A 20,986-nucleotide genomic window follows, 5' to 3' on the forward strand; every position below is an offset into this window, starting at 1 on the left:
AATTTGTGTTATATTTTAAGAATAAACAAGCTACAGATCCTTAGGATGACGATAGGTGGTACCCCCAACCCTACAAGATGAGGAATGGATTAGCTAACCAATGTTACACTTACAGGTTAATTTTCCCGTAGTTGATATTGAAAGAGATTATCAATGATTACAGGATTCTATTTATTTTTATTCTGCATAATGCACGGGAGGAACCACACAAGGTCACAACACAAGTTCACAAGCAAATGCAGCTGGCAAGGGCAGCCTGCCCGGCGATGATGCGCGCGTGTGTGTGTGTGTGGGTTGGGGGGGGGGGATCCAAAAATAAAATTCTTCCAGAGACGAGAGTATGCAGAGTAGAGTGAGACTAGATTTCTAAACTCTGACTGTTTGGAGTGTTAGTCTAGAGTCCAGCATTGCAGCAATGTAATGCAAGGCCATCATCTCGCAACATGGGATGCATTCAAACACTATTGAAGCCTACCGTCATGGCCGTACCCGCGCCGGAGGAACGCTCGAGCAATAATGTTGATCACTCCCAGGGAGTAAAAAGTGGACCTTCCTGATGAGCTCGAAAAAGCGTAGCATAGCAAAAAGGAACACCCCACCAGAAGTTGCCATGCCATGTATTAGGACTGCATGTTGTCATATGCACATACATGTATGTCATATAGATGCAAAGAGTTTATTCTCTTGTGTTTGGTACTTGTATCTGTAAGTGAAGTGTGCACGCCAGATATGCAGATAAATACCAGGTACCCTTAATTGTACAAAACGTGTGACCCCTCTGAAACTAACCTCTGAGGTACCCTTTCTCCTCAGAGCGCTAAATTGCTCCAAATCTGGTGCAGTAGATTTTGATTTAGTGCATTTTGGTTTGCTTTTGAGCACTCAAACGCGCCATTGAGTCATGCACAAAGCCAGAGTTTTTCAAGACCCATTTTTCTTAACAACAGTAAAATCTTAACTTGTTTGAAGGACCAAAAAGGGGCCTGTTAAGCTAGGGATGTGAATAATCTTCTCTTTAATTGTGAACAGTCCCTGGCCTCATACAACATTGTAAGCTTGCTAAATGAAATTTGAGTTTCTTATTTTTTTAATTTTTTTTTTTTTACATGCAGTCACTTTTCATATTACCAAGTTCATGAGTTAGCATGGATGTGTCTGCAGAGCAGAGGACACTGTACTGACCAAACCATTCAGATGCAGATTCAGAAAAAAGAGAGAACCAGTTAGAGTTACCATACCAAGATTCAACCACACAAAACTTGTGGTAATGGGTACAAGTAGTCCAAAGTCTGTGGTCAAATATTGAATGGCTTAAATGTGTTGGCTCAGTGAGTAGAGCAGCTGCCCCTCACAATCAGGAGGTCGCGGGTTCAAACCCCGGCCGCGTCATACCAAAAGACGTTAAAAGATGGGAGTTGCTGCTACCTTGTTTGCCGTTCAACAGTTGAAAAGGTTAGAGCAACGTCGATCTGGCACTGCTCAGTGGCTGCCGGGCCCACGATCAATTGGGCAAAATGAATTTCCATTCTTGGACAATAAAATTTGGAGTTTACATCCAAAACAATTATTATTATTATTATTGTTATTTTACAGTTATAAATTAACAGATTGGTAGACTCTAGTTGGTAGCAGACAAATGAACTGGGTATGAAAAGCATGAAAATGACTTGATAATGTATCTGATAATATTAATCCTTCCAGTCAATGCTAACTGCATCACACATCGGTCATGTGAGTCACTAGTTTTACTTATGTCTGTATCTGCAGTTTTACTTGGACTGCCTGAAATTCTTCTGTATTCATGATTCATCATGAATGAGTTCAGAATACACCACCTTGTCAGTGAGCTGATGAAAGTCTTGGGGTAAGTGATCATTCCTCCTTTCAATAAAGTATAGGCCACCTTATGGTGTATCAGGATAGTGGTTTGCATTATAAAGTATTTTTTGCCATACATTCTGATTGGAACAAAAAAAGAAAAATACAAATGTAGTGTCAACACATTCTCATATTTCATGACACCTCTGTTATATTTGTCACAGACATCCAGGAGGGTTCTACAGACTCATGTGCCCTCTTGCCATGGGCTACTAAAACTCAATCTGTTGTAAGATGTATGGCTACATTCCTGCTAAAAGCACAGTTGTATGTTGCCTTTGGTGGGCATGCTAATGCAGACAAATGAGAGAATTTAATGTAATGCCCTGTCAATCAATCAGTTTATTTGCCTACATATCTCTTTTTCTCCACTTCTGAGTACGAGTCTGTCTTTATTCATGTGCAGTTTTGTGTTGGACAGAAAATAGGTTACTTTGCAGCTGCAGAGTTGTAGAACAAATCTGGAACAAATTACTTATGCATCTCAAGCGAACCAATACAGTAAATCATTTAATTTCTTTTTTTTTAATTGTGAATAGATTATAAGCTGTATGCAAAAGTTTTTTCACTTTTCATCTTGACTTGTCTCCTCTTCTGTCTGTCATTTCTGTTTTCCTTCTGATACATTATTTCACTATTTTCCCTCCTTCAATATGCATAGAGACATTATTCTTTGTGTGTGTGTGTGTGTGTGTTTGTGATATGCTGATGGTTTATCATCATTATTATTTTCATGACTTTTTTTTTTTTTGGTAAATGCATCCAAAAGGAGCCAAGGCAAGGAAGGCCCAGAGGTGTACACTGAACTGCTGCTGAAAAATGTGACTCCATATGTCACCACCCAGGTCTCTTCCCACACGGCGAAGAGAAAGATTGCCTCCTACACCAAGCACCCGCAAGAGTTCCTCAACAAATATGACGAGCTCAAGTCAAAGAAGTAAGGCTCACTAGTGCCATGATTCAAATCTTTTGTGTGTTTCCTCTCCAGAAGAAGAAATCAACTAGCAATATCCACAAGCTTTGGTGTTGTCATAAGGATTATTTGAAGTATTATGCAAATGAATTATATTCCAGCCGTAGAATAGTTGAATCAAAGGGGAGCTTATTTCCGATTTCTGGCTCTGGTCCAAAGCCTCACAACCCCTCTCCAACAGTGATTATTTACTGTTCTGAGCTGCTCAGTTAATTAGTGGATTTCAGCAGCTTCATATAGTACAGAATTGTCTATCAAGGACTGGTGATAAAATGGGCAGGACTTTGCTTCATCAAGAATGATTAAAAGACGGGTATAAAGGATAATTTTCACATAGGACCATATTGTGGCAATCTTGTCTGCAATTACAGTTCATTACAATGACATCGTTTACAGTTCATTGCAATTACATCTGAGTTTATACTCCCCATGACACCAAGATGTGTAGTCTAATACCAATGCTGGCTTGCTCAGTTTTACCTGTGTTTACCCAGCTATGTGGTGAACTGCACAATCATATTAACGTGAATCCTGTCAACTCCAAATAAATTCAGTTTTGTTTTTGTTTTGTTTTGTTTTTCATTTTTGAAAGAAAAGGCTTCCACATTGCTACATTTAAATATTCAGACTGGATTCTGGAGAGAGAAGAAACCCAATTTGAAAGCAGAAATGAAGTTGAAACCAGATGAGAATAAGTAGATGAATGTGGTAGTGGTAATTTTTTGCTCCTTTTAAAGGACAAGTTCACCTTCATAAACGTAAGGATTGAGAAAATGCAACAATATTAGTAGAACACATCAGTGAAAGTTTGAGGAAAATTGGACAATCGATGCAAAAGTTATGAATTTTTTAAATTTTTGTGTTGGAACCGCTGGATGAGGAGACTACTACAGCTTGTGAGTCATATGCGTACAACAGTATAAAGGAAATATAAAAGAAAATTCAAAATATTTTCACTTTTTTCGCATAATACAAGAGCAATTGACTTGCCTCTTTCTAAAGGCAGGGGGAATGATATTACCCATAACATTTATCGGTAACGAGTCAGGGGAATGTGTACTTTTTTCAAAAGATGGAATTTTGTGAAATTCTCTTTATATTTTCCTTATATTGTTGTACGCATGTGACATCTAAGTTATTCATACACTGCAGTAGTCTTCTCCTCCAGCGGGTACTGCACAAAAACTTCAAAAATTCATAACTTTTGAACGGATTGTCTGATTTTCCTCAAACTTTCAATGATGTGTTCTACTAATATTGCTACATTCTCTCAATCCTTGTGTTTATGAAGGTGAACTTGTCCTTTAAGAGAGCACCATTTTGGCACGTTGTGTGGCTCAAAGTGCCCCGAGAATTCCCCACATGGATACCACTTATGGTACACGAGCCATTCTTCATGCAGCCACATAAAGGTGCATTTTCCTCCTTCGAGATACCGATTTATTTACCCGAGTGGAAATGAGGGTGTAAATGTTGTAGTTGCATAGATTAAATATTGAGGGGAAATTATTTTGTTTTTTTATTGTTTTGTTTTGTTTTGTTTTTCTTTTCTTTATTGTCATATGGTATAGACTCATACTTATATGTCACTGCTTTGAACTTGATCATATGTGTCTGGACTATTTACACAAATGATTTCTCAGAAAGTCTCTGAAATTGCTTTTCTGACCCAGTTCCAATGAGAGAAGTACCATATTATAGGAATCAGTGACTAACTCTGCAGGAACCTAAATAAGTGTGAGATGTAATGTAGTTTCCTTTGCTGCCAACTCCTGTCAGTGTGCGTGACCTGGATGCACTGGTCTACCTCCTCTCCAAGCTGACGGAGGACAAGGAGGTGATTGCCACGCTCGACGAGAATGCTAAGAAGCTCCTCATGCCGATGGACAAAATCAGTCTGCCGCCCTCGGGCACCAAGATGTCACAAGAAGAAGTATCAGAGGTAAGTCAACAGGCCAGATCCAAGTTTGTACTGTTCCATTTTGGTCTCTCTTTCTCCCTCCTGTGTTATTTTTTTTTTCTGATTTCCTTTAATTGATCCTAACTTTTTTTTAAAAAAATGTATCAGTGTAATAATATCATTATCATCATCATCATCATCATCAACATCATCGTCATCATCATTGTTATCAATAGCAGTAGTAGTGATAGAAATAGTTGTAGCAGTAGTATTATTGTCATCATCACCATTTGTATGTGATCATACAAACAGTTGTGTGTTAGTAATATCGTTGTTTTTCCGATGATGATAAATGCCTTTAAATGAATGACACACCATCTTTTTGCTAATATCTGTACTTGTTGGATGATATTCATTTCATTTCATCTCGTGTGCAAGATCCATGTAGAAATGTCTACTTTTTTTTTTAGCTCACCTGAGCCAAAGGCTCAAGTGAGCTATTGCGATCGCCCTTCGTCCGGCGTCCGTCGTGCGTCGTGCGTCGTCCGTCGTCCGTCGTCCGTCGTCCGTCGTCCGTCGTCCGTCGTGCGTCGTGCGTAAACTTTTTACATTTTCATCTTCTTCTTGAAAACCCCATGACGATTTTCATCAAACTTGGCAGGTAGCATCCCTAGGGGGTTAGGAACTCAATTTGTTAAAATGGGCACCATGCCCCACCCAGGGGGCCCCAAGGGGGGCCCAACCCCCCCCCCCCCCAAATTAAGGAATCTGTAAAAATCTTCTTCTCTAGAACCAGAAGTGATAGAGCGAAGTTAATACTATGAGTTAGTACATTGATGACTGTAGTTTCAAGTTTGTTCATGGCAGAATCAGGGGTGCCCCCCTTGGGACCCAGGGGAGGGGGGTGGGGAAGGGTTCTAATGGGGCCTAAATTGTACATTTTCATCTTCTTCTTGAGAACTCCATGACCCATTTTCACCAAACTTGGCAGGTAGCATCCCTAGGGGGTTAGGAACTCCATTTGTTAAAATGGGCACCATGACCCACCCAGGGGGCCCCCAGGGGGCCCAAACCCCCCAAAATTAAGGAATCCGCAAAAACCTTCTTCTCTAGAACCAGAAGTGATAGAGCTAGGTTAATACTATGAGTTAGCACATTGATGACTGTAGTTTCAAGTTTGTTCATGGCAGAATCAGGGGTGCCCCCCTTGGGACTCAGGGGGGGGGGGGGGGGGTGGGGGTGAGGAGGGGTCCTAATGGGGCCTAAATTGTACATTTTTATCTTCTTCTTGAGAACCCCATGACCCATTTTCACCAAACTTGGCAGGTAGCATTCCTAGGGGGTTAGGATCTCAATTTGTTAAAATGGGCACCATGCCCCGCCCAGGGGGCCCCCAGGGGGCCCAAACCCCCCAAATGAAGGAATCTTTAAAAATCTTCTCTAGAATCAGAAGTTATAGAGCTGAGATAATACTATGAGTGAGTACATTAATGACTGTAGTTTCAAGTTTGTTCATAGGAGATCCAGGGGTGCCCCTCTTGGGGGTAGGGGGGAGGGGGGTGGTTGGAAGGGTCCAAATGGGGGCCTGAATTGTACATTTTCATCTTCTTCCTGAAAACCTCATGATGGATTTTTGTCAAACTTGGCAGGTAGCATCCCTAGGTGGTCAGGATCTCAATTTATCAAACTGGGCACCATGCCCCACCCAGAGGGCCCCAGGGGGCCCCAATTCCCCCAAATTAAGGAATCTTGAAAAAATTGGGCCCTTATTGTACATTTTCATCTTCCACTTGAGAATGCCTCGTCAAATTTTGGTAGAGCTGTGAATAATTTAGATTAGTGACTGCGTGAAAGGTGAACTTGCGATACTCAGGTGAGCGCTAGACCCGCGGGTCTCTTGTTTCTTTTTTGCATATTTCACTGTAAACACTCACCCTGTTTTTTTTTTCCCTTTTCTGTCCCAGCTGCGAAACCAGCTGCTGAGTCTGACCAGTTCCAGGGCTGCATCTGGCCAGGCGTCGGAGGTCTTCAGAAAAATGATGAGAGAAAAACAGGCCAAAAAGAACTGTAAGTCTGTTTTCGCCTTCTCGTAATATTGTCAATAAAACATCTGTTTTGCTACCATGCTTGTTGTGCTCTTTCATTCATATCATACTCTACTTTGTAGGTTTGACTATTTTGGATAGTAACCTTTTTTGACTCGTTTTATCAATAAACATAAAGAAGAGTAAAGGAATGTTGATCAACAACACAGTAAAAAAATGCTCTGCTGTAGAAGCTTATCATTTTTTTTTTTTAGTTTGAGTCTAGCTAGTTGGGATTAATCAAATGGTTTTTAGTTATAGAAGCACAATAGAAGCAGTAAGAATGCTATTGCTGGCTGAATTAAATTTTCATGTTCAACTACAATATGTTGTTATTTGGAGTAAGTCATTACTGTCACAGTTCCTTTCACTTTGATATTTAGCCTCCATCAATCTTCCAAACCTCTCTTCGTGGGTGTTTGAGCGGAAATTTCTGACTGGGGATTTCATCCGGGATGCAGACGCCAAAGTGGAGCCAGCAGTTCCTCTAGGCACACTCCCTCTGGGTATGCAGGAGATTGCCATTGTGCAGGACCTGCTTACAGTTATGACAGTGAGTTAAAAGAAATGCTCCAGGTAGTTAAAGGACTAGAGTACTGTAGGCTTACACTCTAAGTGATATCCCCCCCCCCCCCCCCCCCCCCCCCCCCGGAAAATGTGGATTGCACTATAGACTCAACTGAAAAGACAAGGAAATTTATAATAAGAATGAGACCAAGTTGGCAATGACAGCATTCACTGGAATCATTGATTTGTAGAACCAACATGGGCTTTTGATCACACCCTCCTAGTAAGGCATTTATTGTGATATAGCAGGCAACAGTGAAAGCTATAGAGCTTATTGTCATTTTTAGGGTATTTAATGTTTCTCATGTAAGGTATTTGTCAAGAGACATTGAAAGACCACAATTCTTTGTATACCCTCTTTAGCTAGAACTGCCAAATTATGTCTTATAGCCACTGGTGCTCCTTTGTCATTATCAGAAGAAAGAAAAAAATGCAGACTCAGAAGTCACAGTGAGCACAATGCATTCAATCAAAATTCTTCTGACCATCTGTTTGTCTCTCTGTCTATCTGTCTGCCTCTCTGTTTTACTTTCTCTCTCTGCTCTTTGTTGTAAAACATACATATTGCTTCCCTTATACATGTTCAAATGCTAAAGTCTGAAAATCACACCGGAGGTCTCCTTCAATCCTTCCATTTCTGCAGGGAACGGAGGGGAAGTACATCCTCATACAGGCCACAGCCGACCGACTGGAACCATGCACATTTCAGGTGGACAAGTCTCTGGATGGCTCGCTGCAGGAGCTCGTCAGAAGAATCTTGCCAATCTGCAGCAACTACTCTACTGTCATGCATTTCATCGAAGACAAGTCCTCCTTTGAGTTTGGTGTCGTCAACCATGCCCTGTGCGGGGCCATGAGGACATTGGTCAAGGTACAAGGAAAAGTCTTGTTTAAATGGTTTGTAGAGAAATCACAAATCTAGATATTGTAAAATTGGGGAAGTAGGAAACATTTTGAAACTGCACTCCAAGTTTGGAAAATGGAATGCCTATATTTTAAAACAAATATAATTTTCTTATGTTCACTTGTACTGTTTACCATATGAACTTCATTTTCTGTTAATGATTGGTACAGGGAGTTGTGACTGCAAATTTTTTTTTCACTAGAACTGTGACCCTCAGAAAAGCACAGAAATTTTTGGTACAGCTGTGGTAGGGCAACTATAAAACCAGAAACATTTGCGGCAAGAAACTTTCACATATTGGAGCCAATGGCCTTTTTTTATGCATTGCCACGGACATTCCATGCATTGTGCAGACAACACTTGTGTATGCATTTTACTTTTGCGAATCTTGGCTCCTTGCAAACTTCGTGAAAGTTTCATGCACATGAAAATTTCTGGTTTACAGTTACCTTACCCATTTGATATTCTGCCATGTGATCATTTCTCTGCCGAGTATCCTACGTCACTTGATACCAAACGTTACCTCAAACATTACCTCATGTCTTTGCGTCCACTGATGTTGTCCAATGACAGGAGTACAACATCCTGATTGCCCAGCTGGAACACCAGGCCAAACAGGGCCAGCTGCCCCTCCAGCGGTTCTGGTTCTACGTCCAGCCCTGCATGCAGACCATGGAGATCCTGGCCGCCATCGCCTCCTCCGTGAACCGCGGCGCATGCACCGGCGGCTCCGTCCTCAGCCTGCTCCATGAGAAAACTATCACCATGATTGGGTAGGCACCACGATATGGCCATGGCCAATACATTCTAAGAAAGTTGTTAGCTGGTTCCTTCTTCATCATTCAGATGCCATGTATTTCGGGGAGTTTTTATTGCCATGAAATTCATGAGTTGGGTGCTATGCATGAACTCAACAACACACAAAAATATTAATTCTATATTCCCTCATAAATGTGACATGCATATGTACATTTCTCTAGTCATTACTGTACTCCAAGATCGGATCATTGTGAATTTAACCACTCGCAACACTGTCGAGAAGCCCTGAATCATGAAAAATTAGACTCACTAAATATATGACATACTGTATGGTATTGGGAGCATTTTGTTGGGTTAACCCTACCCATGGCAAGCGCAAAAAAACCCCCAAAAAAACAAAAAACACACTTTTGCAAAAATTTCTGGCATACTATACTCTCTTGAATATGTATAAATGCCAATACAGAAGATTGACTTTGGAATTTGAATGTGCTGCATGACCACAACATTAGATGCTTGTTGCTTGGCAGACATACTGCATGGTTATTCACATGACCTGAGTTTAGCTGACTACACCAATACCATGTGCTTCATTTTTACTGCAGCTTCTGATTCAGAGTCTGTGAATCTCTTTCTTCTGCTGTTTTCTTAACATGTCTGTCTGTGTGTATGTGTTTTGTGTATGTCACTCCCAGTGATATGAGGGCCCAGGAGCTGTGTCTCTTCCTAACCCAGTCTGCCTGTGCACCTTACTTTGAGATTCTGGAGAAGTGGATCTACAAGGGAGTCATCAAGGATCCGTACTGTGAGGTGAGACTGGAGTACCAAAAATTCACCCTTTCAGACATTTTATTGAAGTGTGATTGTGTGTATGTGTTTATGCAATGAATTTCACTTTTATTTTGTAAATCATATTCATATCAGAATAGACAAACTGTCATACACTTTTGATCTTAATGATAGATGATTGTCTCTGTGTTCCTCCATTGATAGTTCATGATAGAGGGGTGTAAGGGCTCTGGAAGTAGTTACCCTTGGTAATAGCATTGACTTATGTATTTCTGTAGTCCTCCATTGGTAGTTCATGATAGAGGGGTGTAATAGCTCTAGAGGTAGGCATCCATGGTAACAGCAGTGCATATCTCTGCACTCCTCAATTGGTAGTTCGTGTCAGACAGATGTAAAGGCTCTAGAAGTAGTTACCCCTGGTAACAGGAGTGACTCGTTTCAGTACTCCTCTTTTGGTAGTTCATATTAGATAGAGGAGTGAAAGGGCTCTAGAAGTAGTTACCCTTTGCAATGGCAGTGACTTCATCTCTGTACGCTTCCATGGAAAATTCAAGATGAAGGGGTGTAAGGGCTTAAGAAGTACAGTGGACTCCCGTTATAACGAAGTCCTTGGGACCGGCAATTTCCTTTCGTTATACTGAAATTTCGTTATAACTGAACAAATAAACAATAAAAATACATAGAGTGGGTAATGTTGCGGCCTTAATTTTCACTTCGTTGTAACCAGAATTTCGTTATAACTGTGTTTGTTATCACGAGAGTGCACTGTAGTTACCCTTGGTAATGGCAGTGACTTCATTTCTGTACTCTTCCATTGGTAGTTCATGATCGAGGAGCATGAAGGGCTCCAAAAGGAGAAGCTGCAGCAGGAGTACAACGATGCGTACTGGGAGCAGCGCTACACCATCTGCCGGGAGCGTAGCCCCATCTTCCTGGAGACGATAGCTGACAAGATCCTGCGCACTGGCAAATACCTCAACGTGGTCAGACAGTGTGGTAAGTTCAAGGCTGAGAGAAGGTAAAATCTGAGGTGTGAATTTTCTTCAATTTGTCTCCCTCTACAAATAAGATTTTTAAAATCGCAACTGCTGATCTATAATTTAACAAACATGTCGGAAAAAAGGAGCCTCCGGACTCAAACCTGTCATCTACTGCTCTCCGGGCAGTGACACTACCACCAGGCTTTCCCTAGTTGCTGGCAGTGACATGATGAACTTGGAACAAATACCCAAGCTCTGAAATTCCGACATTGTAATGTGAAGTAGTCCAAGGTAGACAAGGCATTAATGAAAGAAAGAGAATATTTGTCTCCCTCTACAATTTCATTTGTAGAGGGAGACAAATTGAAGAAAATTCACACCTCAGCCTTCATCCTTCTGCTTAATATTCTCTTTCTTTCAAGGTAAAATCTGTCAAAAATGGCAACACCAAAATTTTGATTATTTTGAATGGCTTGTCTGACTTTCTTCAAAATTTACTGATATGTTTTGCTAATATTGTTGCATTTGCTTCATCCATATATATTATTTGGGTTTCATTTTCACCTTGTCAATCACTCCCACTTCATGCCATGCAGGTCAGGACCCTCGCTGCCCCAATGCTGAGGAGATCCTGTACACTCTCAAGGAGCGGCAGTATGTTGAGCAGATTGACAAGGCCTACCAGTACGCCAGCAGAATCTTGCTCGAGCTCATCATGGAGGAGAGGGAGCTCGTCCAGAGATTGAGGTAAAGCATCACCACAGGAAAAATGGCAGCACTAGAAAAATACTGTATTTCGCGAATCACGGTTTGATCGTGAATGTAACAACACAGAAAAATGTCGCCATGCACTAGGTTGATAATGCATTAATGATAGCATTGGCGTCAATTCGCGAAAACAACATCTTGCGAAAATGGCTATGACCTCCCCCCATTTGCGAAAATATCTGTACACGAAAATAACAGCTTATACAGTAGAGCTCTGAGGCATATTGCTTTACAGTGCACTCCCGTTATAACGAACACCTTATTAAGTAATGAAATTCCCCTTACAATGAAGTAAAAATTCGGGTTCCATAGTTATCATCTATATATCTTCGAGTACTTTACTGTTTGGCTATAATGAAATTTCCATATTACGAAAGTAAACTGCTGGTCCCAAGTTCTTCATTATATTAAACAGGAATGCACTGTATTTAATTCTTATACATGCCTTAGGGTCCAGAAATTTGTTATGGTTGGTGATACATGTACTCAAATGCTACAAAGGGTTGTGCATTTGTCAACATTGTCAATTATCATTCAGAGTATTATCTCCTCAGTTCACTTTTTTTCATTCACTTGTATTCTTCCTTATGTCTCACGCTCATTTGTCATATCCATCCTTCCAGTATGTGTTTCTCTCTGAACTCGCTGTAGAGTTGGTCGATATTAAATAACTATTATTAGTTTGAAGCTTTTAAATTGCAGTTTTGAAGGCTAGTTGAGATATTGGTTGTAGAGTAGCTAAGCCCTCGAGTGTACGAAAGGGCATCAAGGCAGTCAATTCTGTTTCCCTCCTGTTAGCTCTGCATGGGGAAAATTGCTTCTCATTGATAATCTAACTGCTTTTGATAACAGCACTTCCACAACATTCCAAATTTTGCTGGTGATGCACCCTCACATTTTGAATGATTAATATATCCTCAATGTGTCTTTCTTTAAAACATCCAAGTATCCTAACCATCCATGGATGGAGTAGTACAGGACTCCTTTAATAGTGCTAATCGCACACTAAATTCAGATGTGCAGTACATATTGGCTGCAATGGTGAATGGCACCCAAAATCTTAACTTGTTTTGATATTGTGCAAAGGTGCAGTTAATACAATATTGATTGTGATGTGTTCTGTCTGACCAGATCCATAAAGAGGTACTTTCTCCTGGAGCAAGGGGATTTCTTTGTGCATCTCATGGACATCACTGAGGAGGAGATGAGGAAGAAGGTGGACGACATCATCCCCAGCCGGCTTGAATCACTCCTGGAGCTAGCCGTCCGGACCAGCCAGGCCAATTCAGACCCCTTCAAGGATGACCTCAGGTCAGTGTCTGAGTTTGTCTCCCTTTCTGTTTCAGCATCAAGCTCAGGACATTACTTCATTTAGCCTTTCATGTGTGGATGTGTTCATTATGCAGGGCTGCACATAAACCCATAAACCTACAAAACCTGTCTGTCAGACCAGTTGGTACCCAGTTTTCCCTTGTTTTAATGGTGCATTCATGAGAAAGTTGCTGGTCTGACAGTGATTTTTACTGATCAGGGACCGTCGGACCAGTGCCAGTGTGCAGCCTTGCATTGTGTATCATCAGTAACTGTTTGGTGTAATCGCTATAGTTTGATGGGATCTGTGTTTATATGGAAGCGTTGTCTGATGCTTCTATAATTCTGAAATTTCCTTTACTAATAAAGACCAGGCATTTGCAGTGCAAGAACAGCAAGCTTGTCAAGCCAATCTTGAGGCCTGTGATGCCATGAATTATGGTGGAATCTTCATGTTACACGGAATAAAACTACCAACAGGCACTGTCAAACAGATGTTACCCTATGTTTGTAACATAGATGGACACCTTTTTGCCTGAATCAAGCTTAGTATTGTAAAAAGGATGAAACAACAGCCGTTCTTGAAAATAGAGATCCTGTGTTTTGCTGCCCTGATTATGAAGCATATGAAGCTTCGCAAAAATAATTGACGGCACCTCATTGAGAGCAATTCCAGTAAAAATGTGTTTTTTCCACTTGGTCGGGTAAGATGAATTTTGCATGCTTTTTAACTTTGAAGAATCAAAATATAAAATAGTATTACAAACAAGCAAAAAACAAACAAACAAAAAGCTGGTTTGTTTTTATTTTTGCATTAGTTTTATGTCAATTTAAACTTTTACAGTAGTACAGTAGTATCAAGTGACATTTCTAATACATTTGATATCTAAGGAGCATAATGGCCAACCAATCTCTCCTCTGTGTCAAACTAAGAGTTCCTCTTGAGTATCATTTCATTCATATTTTGTGATGTATCTTTTTTGCCTTCCCCATACAGGGTGGACCTGTTACCCTATGACCTCATCACACAGCTTCTCAGAATTCTTTCTATCGAGTCCAAGCAGGAGAAAGGTATGATAAATTTTACTCTGCAAAAGAGTTGCTTTCAGTCAAGTGTACAGTCAAGAATAGTCACCGAGACCTTGACTCATCATGATACACACAAATGTTATAATAGGCTCTTTTTGAGTGTGTGTTTTTTTAAGCATACATTGTGATTGGCAGATTTACTTGTGACGCTTTGGCTTTATTAGCATTCTCAATGTTTTCATTTTATGATTGCATGAAGTAACATCAATCTAAAATAGTGAATTGGCTGTCTTTGTAGAAGTAAAAACTCATTTTGACAAAGACTAGGGAAAGATTTAGTCACCTTTGAGTCAAGAAGAGAACACATCACAATAGCATTCAAATATCTGGTACAAATGAACATGTACACATTGATTAATGAAGATTGTATCCCAATGGGAAATATATTTTCCAATATCATAATGCAGTGAAAACACTAATCTTTGAAAGTTTGAGTTTCCAAACGTCCATTCATATAGTGTAGTCAAAGTGAATTACTCGTGCAGGAGACTTCCCTTGTGAGTTTAGCTTCTTTTTTCCAGATATGCCTTCTCAAGCAATTTGAAGACAGTGACTTGAATATCATAGCAAGTAAATGAATCACATTTTGGTCATGATGTCATTTCTAGATTTCCCCAATGAATCAGCTTAGAAAAAAAATCACAAGTCTGTGTTTATCTTGATAGTGATACCCTGTCATCACATCTTCATTTGGAAACTAGACATCCATCTGCTTGAGAATCCTATTAAATCTGAAACGCTAACAACAGTTTCACATTCTTTCAAGATCTTCTGATCACTTAAAAATGCCTCAATCCTATCCAGCCATGCTGTCTGAGATGGATCCAACAGAGCTGAACATATCTGGGTTGGAGGCTTTCTCCTTTGACTACGTTGTACGATGGCCAGAGTCCCTCATCTTGAGCAGAAAGGTACTTGTTAATTCACATTTGCTTTGTCTAGGGTTGTAAGTCTTCATTAAGTTTTTCAAGATCTTTGAAAAAAAAAAGAGAAAAAAAAAGAATTGTTAGGAGTACTGCCGCTGTTTAGTTTGAAATTTGGAAAATTAGAAACACTGCTTGGATAGAACAATATCACAGCCGCCTGCAGCATTTGTAAGACATGTTTTTTGCCCTTAAAAGGAATGAAGTATTGAGTTGAATAGGACACATCTTTACATCGAGTATTCATTTGAAAAAAAGAAACTTTGTGTAAGTTCATCTGGAATTAACGGTATAAAAAAGAAAATACTCTCAACTTTTACCAGCCACTGAGGCACCTGGTTTGAAGATATAACATTCAACAGTGCCCCTTGATTATTTGAAAAAACACATGATGTAGTTTACTGGCATGCAAAGCTAAGCCTCAAGCCCCACTTTAGCATGCTTCATATGGTTTTATTGTGCATACATGCCAGGAGATGATTGTCATTGCTATATATATATATTCTTCATATTCATCTTATCCCAGGCCTTGACAAAGTACCAAATGCTCTTCAGGCATCTTTTCTACTGCAAGCATGTTGAGAGAACACTTTGCAAGTAAGTTTCTGTTTGGTCTCATTTTCTTTCTTGTTGTTTTCCTGTCCACTGTAGCATTTGTTGTGTGCATGAGTCCATCTTCGTGTGAGATATTTTGATTGTGTTCCTCTTAGCCCCACATGTACCTGTGCACTTACTTGTTAAACTTACCACACTACAGTCAAACTTGCTCTAGTGACGACCTGTCAATAACAATCACATGCCCATAGCGACCACATGGGAATTACCTGCCAAGAAAACATTCGGTTAAGAACCTGCCGACAGCGACCAAGTACCTAATGTGACCAAGGAGCACTGATTTGGTTTCCACTGGAAGACTACTGCCAGATACTGCCTGGAGGTTTGCAGAGGCAGAACAACCACCTTATAGATTTGTTTGCTGTTACATGGAATAAATACTGCTGAAACTTATCTATGGCCAGGGTGACCATTGCTTGTTTGATGGGGGTGTTCACTTGAATAGCTGACACAAATGATATTGTGTATTGAAGTATGTAATGTGTGTGTTTATGTCTAGATGTAAATATAGATATGCCCATGCATACATATGAACAAGTCACAAACGTGACTTATTTCAGACATATTTTATATAAAATCTCACATAAGTGATGCCCTGCCAACAAAACCAAGCAGCTCACTTTGAGGGGTTGTAGCTTACCACGTGAGATTTGTCTTGGACTTTCACATGTCACAAAATTCTTGTTCTTCTGATATCACTCATGACAGTCACAATGTATGAACATTGTATGCTCATTTCAGTTCTTTTAGTTCTGCCACTTGTGCAGTAGCTAGCTGCAAAAATATTTCACATTGTATGCATGCTGTTATGTACAATCAGCCAACATAAGTGTCCAGTTCAGTTGTCTTTTACTCCATCATAAAAGGGTCTGACAGTATTCACACATTTTTTGTCCTTTGTCCAGTATCTGGCTGCTTAACAAGGAGGCGAAACGCTTCACGCTGTACTCGTCCCGCTGGTACGCAGCGGCCTTCGCCCTTCGCCAGCGCATGCTGCACCTGGTGCAGAACCTGCAGTACTACATGATGTTTGAGGTAGTGGAGCCCCACTGGCACATCCTCCAGGACAATCTCCGGCAGGTGAGTGTGGGCTGGCAGCCCTGGCCTGGCCCCGCCTGGCTAGAGAGCGCCCTCTGTGGTGGCAGGACTCTCAGATTATACCCTTGGTCAGCTGATTCCACAGCAAGTATTGTTTGGGCCAGTGTGTACTAGGGTTATTCCTATTTCAAATCACTTTTTGTTCTGATTCTGATGTTGTTCTACTACTGTCCATGAGATTGTAGGCTGATCCAACCTGACAGCAAAATCCTGAAAACAGAAAAATTACTGCGATTTCCCATATGTGCACGGGTATTGGGAATGCATATGGCGACCAATATATATTATGCATTTAGCATATGTGTGTGCAACTGGGACACTGCAGTTAATGGCGGGTGATTTGCCAGGTATACACGAACAACAACAACAAATGGTGCCTTTTTGTCCAATTTACTACCAGGTATCCACATTCCTAGCTATGACGTACTTGCAGCAATCGTCACAGGTTGATGAAAATGAAAGCAAGGTATTTGCAGATTGATGACTTGAATGAAAAATTTGGGTGCAAGATGTGTTGAGTTTCTTCTGTTGAAACCTGAAATTCAGCATAACGTCACTGGGGTGACAAGACCTTGTATCTACAAAATGTCAAATGTTCAAGAGAGGAAAAAAAGCATCTAAAGCCAAAGCACTATATCAAATGGGAGAACCCTTCCTTTAACATGCCGTGGTGGCTTCATTTTTTGGGTAAGACAGGTAGAATTTGGACAGGACATCAGTTTTGTAATTATCTGACCATTTATCAAAAAAAAAAAAATCATTGTCACCAACATTGCAGATACGAGGTCTTGTTGCCCCAGCGACGATACGCTATTCCAGTGCCAAGTCGCACTTTTAGACATGCTTTGCTCAAATTTCATATTCATTGTGTAATGAGATGGCTGTCGTGAATGGGGTCAACGCACTATCTGAATTGTGAATATGACGCCCTCCTCCACACAGGTGTCCAACATCGATGAAGTCTTGGAACACCACATGGATTTCCTGGACAAGTGCCTCAAGGACTGCATGCTGACCAACCCAGACATCCTCAAGAATGTTAGCAAGCTCATGTTGGTGTGCGTCACATTTGCCAACTGTATCCAGGTATATGGAAAGTTGAAACGGTGTTACCATCATTACATGGCTTGACTCTGTTGTGAAGTCTGTTGTGTTGCAACGGATGTCATCTGTTGTTCCTCCTCCTTCTCCTCTTTACCTTCATTCTATCTTCTCCTTCTTCTTCACCATGGTGAAGCTTTTCACTAATTATTACTGCGTCAACAAACATTTTGAGTTATGTGCAAAGGAAGTATTAAAAGATGTGTTTTTCTTTGGGATCTGTACATTTGATAAAATATCAGGTAAACAATAAAGAAATTTGAGACTTATTGCTTCCCAGTACTTTTTTTTTCACAAATGACAGAGTAATGGTAAAGTCCTGATTTATTACTCTGCCAAGGAGGTTATGTTTTTGCCAAGGTGGTCTGTCTGTCTGTCTGTAAAATAACTCAAAAAGTTGTGCACGGATTTTGATGAAACTTACGGGAAAGGTTGATAATGACATCAGGAACAGATGGTAAAGTTGTGGTAGTGACCTATATAGCCGTCTGAATCCAGAATACGTCTGTAATTTTTTTAAAAGGATTACAATATGCACACTACCTGTGCTCTCGAGATGCAGCCCACACAGCATGCAGAAAGCTGCTGGTGCTGAGGTAGAATCTGCAGCAGACACAATGTACAGAAAGGCTTCTTTATCATTGGGGAATAAGGGCGACTATTATTAGCATGCATGTATGGGTGGAAATGAGCTACTTTGCGGAGGTGTGCGCTCTCCAAATGCTTTTCTAGTTATTTCTATAATTGTGTCGTTGTTTTATTGACCTCCCACAGAGAGTCACTCAAACTATGAATGTGGACTCAGAGGTCAGCCTGATAATGGACACGTCCATGTCTCCAAAGAGTGACCAGGAGCGGGACCAGCTGGACTCCGAGAGGCGGAGAACAACGACCAAGGTACCTTGTTTCTCTCCCCATGACCACCTCAATGCATAGCCTCATTTTTTTATCGGGTCTGACTGAGAAGACCTTAGTCTGTACTTACAGGGAAATCCTGTAATACACTGTAGCAAGGTATTCAGGTTTGGCTAGTATACCTTTTTATATCCAGACCCTCCTTGTACCTGTGCACTTGGAACACACCCATAATTTACACTGTATGAACATGTTCTGCTACGACAGGATTACACATGTAGTACCGTGCTGGATTGATTAACTGGAAAAAAGGAAATGCGACAGGAATTTGCCAAGAGTATTCTCGTTTGAAAAAAGTTGTATTCTTGAGGCATGTTGTCAAATGTTTTACAGATTTGACAATAACCATGTCGCAGATGGGTTCTGCCGCTCTCTACTTCCCTTTCCTGTATGTATGTTGTCATTCGCAGTGTGGATTGCCGTCTTTGAAATTGTCTCTCATTGCCTATTTTTGTATCAGCAATCTTTCACTGTATTTTAAGATTTATTCTCTCTAAATAGCATGAACTTGAAGTATTATTAAATTGTTTGAAATACTCAGCTCCCCCGCTTTCTAAACAGGATATCGTCCTTCAAAATGTTTTCTTCCCATGTAATTTCATCACAATGTTTCCTCAACCTGCTGTGCTGAATTATAGCTCTTTCTCTATCGTCTTGTTGCTGTTACTGTTGTCATGACAACCAAGGTGGTCAGCGAGCATGTGGCTCAGCTTAACACCAGCCAGGACTTCTCCAACACCATGCACAACTTCGACACCAACTTCTCCTCCCTGCTCATCGAGCTCCTGGACAAGCTGAGCCTCTTCAGCACGGCCAACTGTGAGCACAACATGATGAACATCATCCATCGGCTGGACTTCAACGGCTTCTACACCCTTCGCCTGGAGCAGCTGGCCGCCACCCGCAGTCGGGCGGGGCACGACCCCCCCGAGGGGGAGGGGGAACCCGCGGGAGCCGCCGGTGGTGGTGGTGGACGGGCGGAGGGGAGATAGGGGAAAGATGGACTGGGTAAAGATATTACAAGTTAAGAGGAAAGGGCAGCCAAAGGTCTCTGGTGTTGTTACCGATGGAAGATAAGATAGTTGGATTCCGCAAGCTTCCTGGGATAGACAGAGACGGACAGACAGACAGACTGACAGACAGTATGTTTGTGATTCTAATGAGGAACTGGGGGAGAGATGGTACTGTAAAGTTGGGATGTGCTGCCCAGGAAAGAGAAAATAGAGGAGACTAAAAGCCATAGTGATGTATGGAAAGACATAAACATACATTGAAGATGGAGGATAGTGTGTTTGGTTGCCCTGGACACAGATGGGGAATGAGTCATAGGCTACAAACAGCTTGAGTAAGTTTCATCTAGACTTTGATGGGCCCTGGAACTAATGCCACTTTAGATGTCATGTTTGAATAAATCACTGTTTTGAAGATCCACATAACTGAAGGAACATCTGCAGTGATCGTCTGTTCATGTTGCAATCTAAGGACTAATTTCTAAGAGAAAATGAGTAGCCCATTTTGTTTCTTCCCTTGGCTTAAGTTATGAAATCATTTCTATAAGATAGCAAAAGACTGTCTGGGAACTTATGTGCTAGATTTGACTAATATTTGGATGTTTAGGTCATAACAATTTGTGATAATGGTACGTCTTCTGTGGCCCATCGAAGATCCATCTCCATAACGTGATCATCGTCTCTTTGGAAATACTCCGCACTTTCTGAGTAGGAAGATTTGCACTCTTCATCTTTATGCCTCATGCGTCTTCTCCTGACCACACATATGTACTGTATCAAAGCTGTGTTCTCACTCATTATTCACACAAAGAAGTTTAATTCCTTGGCAAGAATCCACAGAAAGCATTGGATTTTCTTGCGTAGTTTTGTGTGAAAAACTACTGAAGAATTCTGTGCATGGTAATGTTATAGTCTGAAACGATCCTAACTGCTACTGTACAAATGTACTTTGTATTTTTGTTTCAAGAATGCTTCTATTAATAGATTATTTATTGATACATTAGGTTTGAATTATCATGTCTTCCCCCAATGGTCTCGTTTCACTGAAATTTTTGTCCGTGTGTTGAATTCATACAAATGCCTCTGCTTGCAGCATTTCCCTTTTAGTGCATGTTAAAATGTTACATGAGAAAAGCAACCTTGATGCTAGTTTTATGCGCCATCTGTGCAGTGTATTATTTTTTAAGCATGTATGCATAACAGTGGATAAACAATGTGCGCAAACATTATGAAACTGGCAGAGCGATATACCCTAGATAATGTGTGCAATTTTTTTTTTTCAGTTTTGCTATCCATGAACGTGATGTTATGTATTTTATATA

At 40.7% G+C, this 20,986-nt stretch overlaps 1 protein-coding gene across 1 annotated transcript; it reads left to right on the top strand.

The window, feature by feature from the left end:
• Positions 1–1,767: 1,767 nt before the first annotated feature.
• LOC139709686 (gamma-tubulin complex component 2-like) lies at positions 1,768–19,646 on the top strand. The gene is made up of 18 exons (XM_071621643.1): positions 1,768–1,864; positions 2,648–2,815; positions 4,631–4,793; positions 6,716–6,818; positions 7,219–7,388; positions 8,046–8,273; positions 8,880–9,079; positions 9,761–9,875; positions 10,676–10,850; positions 11,431–11,581; positions 12,734–12,913; positions 13,911–13,984; positions 14,807–14,913; positions 15,452–15,522; positions 16,446–16,620; positions 17,581–17,724; positions 18,514–18,636; positions 19,341–19,646. The coding sequence occupies exons 1-18, from the start codon at positions 1,812–1,814 to the stop codon at positions 19,644–19,646; spliced, it is 2,706 nt and encodes a 901-aa protein (XP_071477744.1). The 5' UTR covers positions 1,768–1,811.
• The last annotated feature ends 1,340 nt before the right edge of the window (positions 19,647–20,986 follow it).

The sequence above is a fragment of the Diadema antillarum genome, unplaced genomic scaffold, assembly GCF_040938485.1.
Source record: "Diadema antillarum isolate AM-2024a unplaced genomic scaffold, OU_Dant_1.0 seq00001459_RagTag, whole genome shotgun sequence".
Classification (NCBI taxonomy): Eukaryota; Metazoa; Echinodermata; class Echinoidea; order Diadematoida; family Diadematidae; genus Diadema; species Diadema antillarum.